The sequence below is a fragment of the Ammospiza caudacuta genome, chromosome 7 (assembly GCF_027887145.1).
Source record: "Ammospiza caudacuta isolate bAmmCau1 chromosome 7, bAmmCau1.pri, whole genome shotgun sequence".
Taxonomy (NCBI): domain Eukaryota; kingdom Metazoa; phylum Chordata; class Aves; order Passeriformes; family Passerellidae; genus Ammospiza; species Ammospiza caudacuta.
In genome coordinates, this window is record NC_080599.1 from 9,992,513 (window position 1) to 10,005,453 (window position 12,941).

The 12,941-nt window shown below is 51.5% G+C and overlaps 1 protein-coding gene across 1 annotated transcript in view; it reads left to right on the top strand.

Annotated features, from left to right (window-relative positions):
- Positions 1-3,060: 3,060 nt before the first annotated feature.
- The window catches only part of LOC131559638 (nucleotide exchange factor SIL1-like), a 52,915-nt gene continuing 43,034 nt past the window's right edge, over positions 3,061-12,941 (top strand). Inside the window, exon 1 of the mRNA XM_058808054.1 lies at positions 3,061-3,070. Within this exon, the coding sequence (XP_058664037.1) occupies positions 3,061-3,070 (10 nt within the window). The remainder of the gene's footprint in view (positions 3,071-12,941) is intronic.

The following is a 12,941-nucleotide window of genomic DNA, read 5'->3' on the forward strand; positions in this document are numbered from 1 at the left end:
CACACTCAGCTCCATCCACTGTGAGTGCCAAACACACCTGCACTCCTGTTTGTACTGTTTGCTGTACTTGATAAACTGATAGATGTGAGTTTGGGCATTTTTGTTACCTTTGTGTATTCTGAAGAGAACTAAAGATGGTTCACATGATTTTTTTGTGCCTTGAGCAGTGCAGGTGATACAGGCAGGGATGGAACAGCAGCATCTTTATACTTGTCAAGTCTCCATCCACACCCAAGGCACTGCCTGAAGCTCAAAGTGGTTTTCTTGCAGGCTTTGAACACTACACCAGCAGGGAGAACAAGAAACTCAGTGGAGATTATGCTCCAGAAAAACTGTATGCGTGGCCCAAAAGCTAAATATGGAACCATGGAAGTGCACACTGCAGTGGTAGGGGAGGTGGGCATGCTGAATGGGGAGGTTTCCTGCCCTTCTGGCACCAGGAACCAGGGGTCCTCTGGTTCTCCATGGTTCTCCTTGAGGATCTCTGGTTCTCCATGGTCTTCCTTGAGGATCTCTGGTTCTCCATGGTCTTCCATGAGGATCTCTGGCTCTCCATGGTCTTCCATGAGGATCTCTGGTTTTCCATGAGGATCCTGGTTCCCCATGGTTCCCCCCAGGGCTGTGCTGGTGCCTTGCCCAGAGCTTGCTGTGTCAGCAGGCAGCAGTTTCAGGTGGGGCTGCTCTGCTGGCAGGGCCTTGGTGTTCCCAGCAGGGCAGGGCAGGGATGCTCCTGTCCCAGCAGGACATTGGGCATGCAGGTACCACCCCACAGCAGCTGTTCCTCCTCTGCATCACTTCCAGGGACAGAACTCCTCTCCTGCTGCGTGGCAGGGAGCCCTGCAGAGCCAGCACAGAGGGGACAGGCTGGGCAGCAGCTGGGCAGCACTGGTTTAATCCTTTTTGCCTGTTCCTGCCATGGAAGCTGTGTACTGGGTGAGATGTGTGTGTTTGGGGAGGGCTGGCCCGACCATTAGCCTGTCAGGGTTTGCAACACTGGCAGCTGGGGAGAAAACTGTTATTAAGTGTAGTGCGGCACCTTGGAGACGGAAGCATGGGGAGACAATAAATACAGCCTTCCATAATGCCATTTTATGGTGTCACTCTTCAGAATTTATTAAGACTTAATTGCAGCCATGCCTGCAGCCTCCTGTGCTGGAATCCATAAATTGTGTTCATTATCTCCAGCACTTGCTCTGACCTGCTGTGTTTTACAAGGGGGGAGACACTGGAGGCGTGGGGACACCCCAGCTGCTTTCTGCAGCCGTTCCCCTGGTGCCAATCCAGCTTTTCTGGGGTTGCTGGGACACCCCAGGCAGTGCTTGGCTGCGTGGATGGACCCCAGGTGTGATGTGGTGGTTGAAGAGAACACTGAGGGACTGAGGAGCTGCCAAAATCACCACAGCTCCACGGGGAGCAGGGAAGGAGCTGGGCGAGGGGGGAGCCATGGGCACCTTGGAGCACACTGGCACATTGTCACTCCACTGTGGGACCACCCCAGAAGTCTTGGATGTGCTGAGGATGCTGGAGGTGGAAAAGGGTTCACAGGAGCTCCCTGAACTGCACACAGGGAGATGCTACACCCCGTCTTGGTGTCCTCTTGCACCAGTGTTTTCAAATGAAAATGCAAATGAAATCGTGCTCCATTCACCCACTTTTTGTCATGACAAATCTCAGCAGCAGCATGTTTGTGTACCTTCATCCTTATGCTGAGGAGCATTTAGGTCCAGGATGGAGGAAAACAAGCTCAAGCCCAACCTCCTGATAATTTATTATGTTTCTTATGCTTAAGGGCAAAATTTAAGTTGCCAAATGCAGATGTTTGCATGCTCCTTTTTTAGCTCTCAAAGAACTTTCTGTGTGCTTGATTGATGGACGTCCCTGTTACATTAATAGCTGGGCTTTGCAGAAAGCTGTTATTACCAGGAGAATATGGTGTGGGTTTCAGTTTTTCTTCTTGCATTAAAAATCCATTATTAATGTCTTTCTGAGGGAACAAAAAAAGGTTTCAATTCAGGCATTTTACTTTGGTTTCTCTGGCTTCTTCTCAACTGTCTTTACAGAGGTGCTTTTAAAATCAATATTACAATTGTTCTTCATATTTTACTGAGTGGTTGAGGGTTTCTGCATCTTGCTATTGATTTCTGATTGTACTGCAGGACATGTAGGTGCACACAGGTTGTTCTGTGATGGATAACTTCATATGTGTCTTCCTAATCATCACTGAGTTGCCTTCTGCATGTTCCCTCTTGCTGGATGTGGCTGCTGAGCTTGGAAGGCACCAGGAGAGCTCTGAGTGCAATCCTGAGACACCAAACTTGTGACTTCTCATTTAATTCAGTTTGGTTTTCAGTCAGACACAGGAGTCACATGAGGCTTGTGGGGTCTCCTCTTTTGTGTAGTCTTTGCAGTTCTGCCCTTGCTTTTCAGGCAGCTTCATGTTCTGTGTTGTAGGAGCAAAACAAGTCATTGTCCTGGCTTTGTGTGGGGTGGTCATAATGCACCTTTAGCTTCCAGCACTGACCTTGGCCCTTGGGGCAGCTCTGCAGGCAGATCTCAGCATTTCAGAGGTGCAGAGTCATTGGATCCCAGAATGGTTTGGGTTGGAAGGGAGCCTTGAACTCATCCAATTCCAATCCCCTGCCATGGCAGGGACACCTTCCACCATCCCAGGCTGCTCCAAGCCCCAGTGTCCAGCCTGGCCCTGGGCACTGCCAGGGATCCAGGGGCAGCCCCAGTCGCTCTGGGCACCTGTGCCAGGGCCTGCCCACCCTCACAGGGAACAATTCCTAATTCCCAATATCCCATCCATCCCTGCCCTCTGGCAGTGGAAGCCATTCCCTGTGTCCTGGCACTCCAAGCCCCTGTAAAGGTTCAAGTCTCAATGAAGCAATGCAGAAGCCCAGTGTGCATTGGTAACTGCTGTAAAGCTGGATTTGCAGACTGAGGCTCTTGGAGCACATCAGCACTGATGGCACAATCTGTGTGAGAGCTTGTTGGCACCAAAGGAACCTGTGAGGAGTGACAGGACTGTGGCCAGCACAGGTGCTCCAAAATGCGTCCATGGCTCCAGGTGGGTGTACAGAGGAAGAACTCTGTGTGTGGGCACAGTCCTTCCCAGCTCTGCATGCCCTGGCACAGGCTCCACATCTGCCAGGGGCTGTGGCTGTGCCAACAGGCACTCTGGAGAGGGCTGGCTGTGCACAAACCTCTGCTGGCTGGAGTGGGCTGTTTGCTCCTCAGGCTTATCCTGGACAGGCTCCTGCACCTTCAGACATGGAGGCTACACCTGGCTTCTGAGGAATTGGTTGTTGCAGTTTGTCTGTCCGTGCTGGGGACCAGGACAGGCACTGGCACAGGAGCTGGTCCTGTGTCCCCGGTGGGGCAGGGCTCGGTGGTGGCAGCACTGGCAGGAGACACAGCAGAGCTTGGGAGGGGATGGGGCTGGCATGCATAACAATGGGCAGGCTCTGACACTGCCGCTGGAACTCACTTAGCAATTCTGTTGATGTTCTGGAAATGAAAATATAATTCAGGCCACCTTCTCCTCCAAGCTGACCCTGAGAATCTGGGAGAAGAGCTACTGAATAATCAGGGGCTTTTTTTTTCTCCCCCCTTTTTGCTGGAGTTACTGCTCAGTGTTGAACTGTCCTCTACAGTGTCATCAGTTCCCTTGAACTTTCTGCTCCGAGTGTACTTAGTATTAATATAATTACATAAACTGCAGTCTCATTAATCACTAGGGGCTGCAGCACATCCTTGTTGTGCTGTTTCGTGGGTGGCTTGGCTGGTGGGAACCCCCTGGCCAGGGATGGGGGCTGTGGCTGGAGCACTCCCCCTCTGCTCCTGAGCCTGGTTTAGCTGAGCTTTGTGTGTCTCACCCTGGAGTGGAGGATCTGGAGTGTTTGCCAGCACTGCCATGATTGCAGCCTTGCTGCTGCAGAGGAGAAAAGGGAAAGGTGGGTTTGTCCCAAGGGAGTTTGGCTGGACCACATCCCTGCTGCTGTCCCTGTTATTTGGGTCTGTGGGGTCCCAAAATGCAGAGCCCAGCCTCGTGGCTTGGCAGTGAACACCCAGAGCCCGTGCTCTGTGCAGGGTCTGCTGCAGGGCTGTTTGATTATGCTGTGCCTCTGTCTCTGTGGCAGAGCTCTCAGCCTTCGTGGCAATGTAAATTCTCCTGGCTGCATGCTAAAATTACACTGAGTTATTGATTTGTCTTTGAGAGGATTTCCTTCCCGAGGGACATTTCAGGCTGCTGTAGTGACTTAGTTCTTCTGCAAGTGCAGAATCCGTGGCAGAGCAGAGCCACCCTCCTGCCCTCGAGCCTGCAGCTCAGGGTCGCGCTCCCTCAGGCTTCCTCTGCAAGCTGATTTCTGTTCCAAGGTTGGGACAAGGTTACATGGCTGTTATTTCCGTGTAACAACTGCAAATAAAAGGGCATTTTCAACTTTCCACTGCAGAAGCTGCAAGTCTGGGACAAGCCTTTGTGCTGTGGCACCAGCATTATCTTGGGCATGTCTCAAACTCAGCTCCAAGGCTGGCACATGGGACTTGTGGAGCCATGCCAGCCTTAATATGTGGGATCTCAGCACCTCAGGATGGAGGTGCAGAGTGGCCGAGAACACCCTTGGGGGGCTCGGGAGTCCTGGAATGTTGCCAGAAGTGTCTGGTGGCAGGACTTTGATCCTACACAGGAGACGATACCTGTATGAGGAATGGGAGGAATTCACTGGGTGAATGGTGAAGGGATAAGTTAATTAGAGTGTAAGACACAGGGTTTAGGATTTTGGTACAGGGGGTTCTAAAGAAGTAAGATGGAGGAATTGGGGTGTGTCCTGTTCTTCTTCTTCTTCATCTTCTTCTTGGCCTCCATCTTCTGTGGTGATGTTGGCACTTTGGGATTGGTTACTACTAGAAGTGCACCGGTTAATAAGGGTAAAAGGTATTGGGGAAAAATGATAAATATTGTACACGTAACTTCGGGTATAAAGATAAGTGACCACCCTGGGGGCTTGCAGTGTGCCCATGGCTGGCTTGCTGTGCAGACCTCTGTCGGGCCGAAAGAAAAATCTTTTAGATAAACAATTAATAAACACTGAGACCAAGAAAAGATCTGAAGTCTCTTCTCATCCTTTGAAGCTCCGGGCTGTCCAAGGCCACCCTGGGCCTTTCCAGGCCACCTAAACAGCCGAGAAACCAACAAGTGGCGTCCCTGAGCTATCTCCGGTCATAAATCAGCCAGGAGAAACCGTCATTAATACACTTGGACTCCTGGGAATGTTTTAGTTCCTCAGAGTGGGGTATGATGGGAGCAGGAGCTTGCAACACTTTTCTCCTAAAGCTTCAGGGTACAGCCTCTCTTTTCTTTACTTTCTGTTGACTCACAATGGAGCATCTCTGAAAACCAGGCCAGGTGAGTTCCTGCTGCTGGTCCTGAGGAAGCCAAGACCGTTCTTTTCTTCTATCCCCAGTTTTCTCCCCTTGGCCCTGAAAGTTCCCCCACCAACTATGGCTCAGCTGGTGAGCACCATCAGTAGAAGGACCTGACCCTTCAGGACATTGCCCAATATTTCAGATACTCTGTGGCTGGAAAATGCCCAGCTCTGTGTCCTTGGGTGCCCATTTGAAGCACGTCCCTGTGGGTTCCTGTATCTAACCCCTCTTTCTAGTGGATTTGGCACCAATCTCAGCTGCACACTGATAAAATGGGAGGCTGCTCGTGCATGTGGTGATATAAAACAGCATCCACCAAGTAGGCCCAGGGAGAACGTCAATTTATTTTCCTGTGAACCAAGTGTGGCACAGCTCCTTCTGTTCCCAGTGATCTATCTGTGAGATAAAACATATCTTTAGTGTCTATCTTAAATACTGCAGTGTTGGCAAGTTCTCTTGACAGAAATTAGGCTAATGTCCCTTACGACTGCGTTAGCTATAGAAACAAGGCTTTAAATTGAAGCTTTGCAAAGCGCTATTCCAGCGCCCTCTCCAAGGCATCTCCTTATTCCAGCTTTTATTATCCGAATTTGTTCTCACTCTGCCTTGGCAGCAGGGCTGGCAGGCAGCTCTGCCCATCCATCCTGCTGGTCTGGCAGCCAGGGGTAGGAGCAGCACCTCCAGGCTGGCCTGGGCAGTGCCGGCCAAGCCCTGCGGAGCCCTCGGCCCCGGGATGCTCCGGCTTGGGGGGCACCACTGCTGGGACGGGGCTGGGGCCTGGGTGAGGGGAGGCAGCTGACACCCATCGAGCACAGAGGGGATCCAAGGCAGTCAGCTGCACGCCCTGACAGTGGCACAGCGTGTCCTGAAACGCTCCCACTGGGAGCTGGACCTGGGAGAAGGGAGTTTGTGTTGTGCGTGTCTCATCCTTGCAATTTCAGCACTGAGTTACAGACTCAGAAGCTGAGGACAGGAACAGAGAGTGCTGAGGCCTGGTCATGAATCCCCTTCTTGAGCTTTCCAGCCCTCCCCTGGAAAATAGTTTCCTTTTTAGCTCCTTTACCCTCCTCAAGTTCAGCCCTTTTAGCCTTTAACTCCTTGTTTCCAACAACAGATTAACCGTGGCTGTTTTAAACCTCCTGATTCTCACACTGGTGTTGGTCCTGATGGATTATTCCCCCCTATTGTGTCCTTTCCGTGCCTCCACATTGCCAGGTTCTTTGGTGGCCCTCTCCTGAGTCGCTGAGAGAGGAGGAGAGGCTGAGAGTGACACATGTGGGAGACACGATGGTTGATGATGTTCTGGAGGTGCTAACCTCCATCATAGTAAAGAAGCCTCTCTCAAAAGGTATTAAATGCCTAAAATCCCACAAAATTAATATCATCCTCAGTTCCTTTTGTCAGGTTCTCAATTCTCCTGGTCAGCTGCCTTGTTCTTCTCTGCCTACATCCTGTATTGATATTCTCTGAACGTAGCCAAGCCTTCAGCATCCCAGATGGTCTTTCTGGAGTAACAAATAGACCTGAGGAATGACAATTATTGAATGGATTGTAGCATTGGCTTGGGGATAAATATTGTAGGGAGTTGGAAAGGAATTAAAACTGGCATTTGTAAGTAAGCTTCTCATGGATGTTGACTTGGGACATGGTGAGACAAAGGTCACTGCAGTGTCTCTGCAGCCTGGTGTGCCATTTGAGAGATGAAATATCAGTGTGGCTGGATACGTTTGGTCTCTCTGTTTCTTCTGCTTGGACCTTTGTGGGATTAAACTCTCTAAACTGCTGCAGTTCACAGACTTCAAGCCCAGTATCAGAAGAAAAAATAAATCAAGTGCCTTGTATTAAATCTTGAGCACATGGCTCCTGCTGCACCCTAACTCACTACAGTGCCTGCCTTGAAACTGGGGAGAAGGGTTTGCTGGCAAAGTGAAAACAGGTTGTGCCCACTCTACAAAAGGACACCCCTTCTTCTTCCTTCCCTGTGGTTATTTTTTCCTGGTGTGTTTGCTGCTGTTGCACTGAAGGCAGAGCAGCCGTCCCAGCAGGGAGGTGGAGAATGGAGCACTTGTTGGATGAGCTCTTTGCCACAGGAAGCATTTCCCTCCTGCAGCAGCAGCAGCAGCAGCAGCAGGTACATCAGCAGATGCTGCAGCAGTGCCCCCATCAGAGGCCCTGTATTTCCCCCTGGAGCCCTCCTGTCACCCCTCCTTCCCTGAGATCCCTCCTCCCCAGGCTCCTCGCTGGCTTCCACCTTCAATTCCATCACTTCCAGACTTCCTAGGGGGCCCAGGCACCTCATGGGAGGGCCATGCTGTGCCCTGTGTGTGACAGACACCCCTCCTGTCCTTGTGGCTCCCCTGCACGGGAGGGATGAGCTTTGGTGTGTGTTCAGCAGGCTCAGCTCTGGGCATGAGGCTGAGCCCCCTGGTATGCCACCACCATCATCATCGTCACCTTGGCTGCCATGGAGGGTGGGTGGCAGTCACAGGGACCTGCTCTGGCACTGCCAGGCCCTGCCTGTCCCCACATCCCTGCCTGTCCCAGGGGCTCACCTGCCCCTCCTTCCCCCTTGCTGCAGGAGCTGCAGGAGAAGCCAAGTGGATTTGGCAAGCGGTGTGAGGAGAGAGCCCAGCCCAGCCTCCCCCACAGGGTGCCTCTGTTTGAATAGCAGCGTTCAGAGCACTCAGCACCCACTGATCAGCTGGGAGAACATAAATCCCAGTGCCACAGGAGAGCCCTGGCTCAGGGAAAAGGGCCAGTTGTGAGCGCTGTCCAGCCCAGTGTCCAAATGGAATGGTGCTTTCACATCTCTTATCAAGGGTTACTTAGTGGAGAGCCCCTTCCTTGTGAGGCTTTGTTCTCTGCTAGCTGTGGATTAAATCACGGGAGGAGGGATTGGATTCTGGCATCATTTTAAAAACGTTTTCATTCTATTTGCTGAGGGGAACAAATTACAGAGAAGACCTCTCAGCACTGTGACAAAAGAGTGGCTCTAAAACCCTTTTCAGCCAAACAAGTGTTTGAGCTGAAGGCCTGATGGATGGTGCTTAAAGATGTGGTTACTGCAGCAAGGTTGGTGTTAAAAATCCCTGGGTGCAAGAAAGTTCTCCCAGGGGTTACTGTGGAGGTTGTCTCCCTGTAATCCTGGTGTGAGGAGCCCTTAACACCCTGAGTCCACCACTGAGCTCTGTGGCATCAGCCATGGGAGAGCAGCAGCACAGCAAGCACCAGTGGGTCACTTGTCTCTTGCTAAATGAGAAACTGCAACGGGATCAGCCCTTTTGGGGTGGCATCACTGTGGCAGGAGGGCTGGAACTGGATGATCTTTAAGGTCCCTTCCAACCAAACCATTCCATAATTCGTTCCCTGCCTCTGTTCAAGTGGGGTTCAAGCAGAAAGCTGTGCTGCTGCTTTGGGACCTGTGAGGAGCCTGGGCAGGAGCACACCTGCTGTTGGGATGTACCAGAACAGGGTGGCTTTGGGGCTTTCCCAGGAATGCCTTTGCTGCCAGCAGCTGTGCTGGATGTTGAACAGGGGACAGATTCACCCTTGGCAAGCTTGAAAGCATTTCAGATGGCTTCTGTCCCTGCTCCAGTGCAGCACAGAACAAAATCAGATGCTGGAGAAGATGTCATACTTAGACATCACCATTCTGACAGGTTGATTTCCAGGATGTTTATTAACATAGCTTGGAATGTCACAGAAAGGTTTGTCAGATAAACTAGCTAACTGAAGTTCTTACATGAGACTTCCTTGGTTTTCTTGAGGTGCTTTGAACTCTTCATTTAGTCTCTCAACAATTCATATCATTCAGGCCTTTCTGGAAGAGCCTCTGCAAGGTCTGTGGCTGGGGGATCAGGCCCTGCCTGCTCCCTGTGTGTCTGGGTGTGGAATCCTTTGAATCCCTCAGGGCAATCCCCAGCCCTTGCCCTAAATTATGCTATAGAGTCTTGCAGCCACCTAGGCTGCAAGAGAAAACTTCACCATGGAGCCTTGCACAACACTATGAACCACCCCAATTCCTTTCCCCATTTGTCCCAAACTCTGGTAGTTTCTCCTTTCCCTGTTCCCTCATTGGTTGTGGTATCCCTGGTGGCTGGCTCTGTGTCTTCCCTGTAGGGCAGTGCCCTTTGCCGTGCCCTTTGTGCCACCCCAGTGCCTTTGGACCATTGGCCACTGACCCCTAATTAACCCTGTGCACACCACATGGCCAGCTCTTTTGTCTCTGATTCCCCTTTGGCGCGCTGGAATAAGCCTTTGCTGGAATTTATCATACAAAAGGCCCTTCTGCCTCTCGTGGCTGAACTGGCCATGGTGAGTGTGGTGTGTGGACTTGGCTGCTCTCCCTGAATGTTTACCCAAGCAGCTTTTCCAAGGAGATGCTTATTGGGAAATAGGCAGCAGCATCCACCATCCAAACCCCTGTGTTGCTCCATCGGGGTGCCCTGGGAGGCAGAAGGAAGCAGCAGTGCCAATTGTTTGCTCATACTGTAAGGACAGAACTCCTCTCTGAGGGTTTCCTCTGCAATCCCAGGAAGAGAAGAACATCTCTATCCTTGCCAGCCCTCTGGGCAATGATCAGACAGAACAGCGATGAAACCAGGCTGGCAGCACCAGGGCTGGTCACTCACAGGCAGAGGCAGCCCAGCTCCTCCAGCCTGAGCTGGGCAGCGCCTGGGAGAGGTGGCACCGTGGCACTGGGCATGGTGCATCACCCCAGGGGTTCCTCCTGCATCCCATCCCCTGCAGAGCCCCTGCTGTCCCTGGTTACCTGAGCAGTGGAGAGGCAGTGCCCAGGCTGGTGCTGCTCTGAGGAGATGCTGCACTCAGCAGGCAGCTCTGGCTCCCCAGCAGTACCGTGGGAGGAGGAGCTGCCCAGGGAGTGCATTTGTAAAGCATTTCTTCCCCAGGAAGAGGAGTTTGTACTTGGGATGTGCACACAGGTGTCTGAGCTTCCTCCCTGCCTGAGGTGGGGAATGCTGGGGGTGCTGGGGCAGCTGCTGGGGGAGCTTCCAGGCCTGGTGCTGTGAAACCTCCCCACCAGCTATCAGGAGGAGGTGACATAGAGCATATTAATGACATTTTCCAGTGGCGCTTAACTGGGAGGAGCAGTAAAAGCCAGACAGTGAACTAATGGAAAAGGCTGAGTGAAGAAGGGACAGAAAGAAATAAAATGAGATTCAGGTTCTGGGCCTCTTCTTCCCATCAGTAATCCATCTCATTCTTACCTGTGTCTGTTACATGTCTTCCTTTTGCATGTGTAAAAATGTTCTGTTTTGAAGTAACAATCTGGAGAGTGGTAGACTTGCCTTTGTAGGAAAGAAAGGAAAGAAAAACGGAGGCAGGCTTTGCTGCTTCGTTGCTCAGCAGCTCTAACCAGAGTCTGGGGTCAGGGTGTGAGCTGAGCCCCCCAGACTGGGTCTGGCTCCTCTGTTTTCCTCTGAGCACGCTGGTGTGGGACATCCCATCCACCCAGGCACAGCTGGAGTCAGACACAGTATCCCCATGTGCCACCAGCACGGGATGCCCCAGCCTCAGCCGGGTCCCCAGCCCTGGCACTGGTGGCTCCTGGAGCTGGGGACGCAGCTGTGGGGAGCTCTGCTGCTCGCTGGGATTTGTTTCCTGGTGGTTTTTAATCATTATTTTATTAAGGGGGAAGGTGTGGTGCCATCAGATAACTTATTATGGATGCTCTGGCAGTGTGATTATTTCAGTACTGCAGCACTGCCAGTGTGGTTTGCTGAAACATTCACATTTGGATTCCAAATTCCTTTGTTGCCTGTACTAGAAAGAAAGTCCCTTTTCCCTCACTCCTTGCGTGGAGAGAAACAAAGAGTAAAGGAAGGTAGATGTTATCTGAGGCTTGCTCACACACCAAGGTAATTTTTGAGAGTGGCAGAGCCACTTACTGACTCATAACTGGGGCTTGTTTTCAAACCCTTGATAGATTTTTGAATTCTCTTACAATGGCAAACAAGGATGCTCACTTGGGGACAAGCCAGGAATCTGCCTCAGTGAGCTGGATCACCTTTGTTCTGCTTGCTTCAGCCTTCCCAGGGGACATTCCTGTGCCAAGGGGGCAGGGTGGTGCTGCAGGGGGAGAGTCTCCTGTCCCTCTTGGGCTCCTCTTGATGGGCAGTCAGTGGCTGGCAGCTTTGTTCAAGGGGTGGGGATGGGATGGGATGGGATGGGATGGGATGGGATGGGATGGGATGGGATGGGATGGAATGGGGAAGCCACTCTCAGGAGTGCAGTGAGTTACTGCACAACCTTGGTGGGAGGTTTGCAGGTCAGTGTGTGATGTACAACTTTCCAGCCTGTAGCTGTGCAGTGAGCTGGGGCTCAGCCCTGTCCCCATGCTTGAACACAAAACCACTTGTGGAATGTGGAATGATGTGCTGGAAAGGAGCCCAGGATGAGACCTTTCTCCTTTAGTGAGGAAACACAGCTGGTCATTTGGTTGCTCTAGAAGAAGAGAGATGGGGTTCTTTGGTTATCACTGCGTGCTGCATATTCCACACAGCAGCCCTCTGCTTTTACTAATGTGGTGCACAACGTGCCTGATCCTCCCTCAGTTGTGAGCCTGGTGGAAGCATGTCCTGTTTTCCATTTGTTTATTAATTTATAATCTTGTTTTTAACCTCTGCAAAGCTTGATATTGGTATAGAGCCTGGGAAACGTGCACAGAGCAGAGTAACAGATAGTTGTGATTTGGTTACAAGGCAATAATTTAAGAGGACAAGTTTAGCTGATAACATAAAGCACACGAGAGAAATCGCTTTGGTTTATAAATGTCAGCAGAGCCCCTGTGAGGGAGCTGCTGCCTGGTGCTGCTGCTCCAGCCAATATATTATAAGGAGATATAAACAGATGTCTGAAAAAATCTGGCTGACCAAGATTAAAAGAATGGGGCTATAAATTAAAGTCTTCCTCGGCGTCTCTTTAAGCATCTTTATGGACAGAGTGCATCCAAATGAAGGAGTGCCAGTGCTCAGAGGGACCTCCAGGTGCTTTGGGCTGCAGAGGCAGCACCCAGGGGTGGGGACAGCTTGTGGGGACAGCAGTGTGCGTCAGAGCTGGCATGGGAGACCAAAGCCTGTCCTGGTGCTTCTGCAGCTGATAAAGGGATTAAATCAGGAGCAGGAGTAACACCATCCCTGCAGTGTCGCCACAGGATCAGTGTCTCCTGCTTGGAAAATAAACGCTGTCACTCTGCTTTGACATTTATTCCCAATGAAGGCCTTGTCATTTGTGCAGTGACAAGGGTTTTATCCTCTGGGAGTACTTTTCCTGTTGGACACTGTCTTTTTGGCTGTGAGGCAGCTGAGTGACTGAGGAGCAGGTGGGTGGCACGTCCCCAGCAGCAGCATTGGGAGCTCTGCTCACACCCTGGGGCTTTCTCCTGATCCATCATGCCAAGGCAATGCAATAACACCTATTCCAACTGAGAGCAGGTTCAGATTGGATATTACGGAGGAATTCTTCCCTGTGAGGGCGGGCAGGCCCTGGCA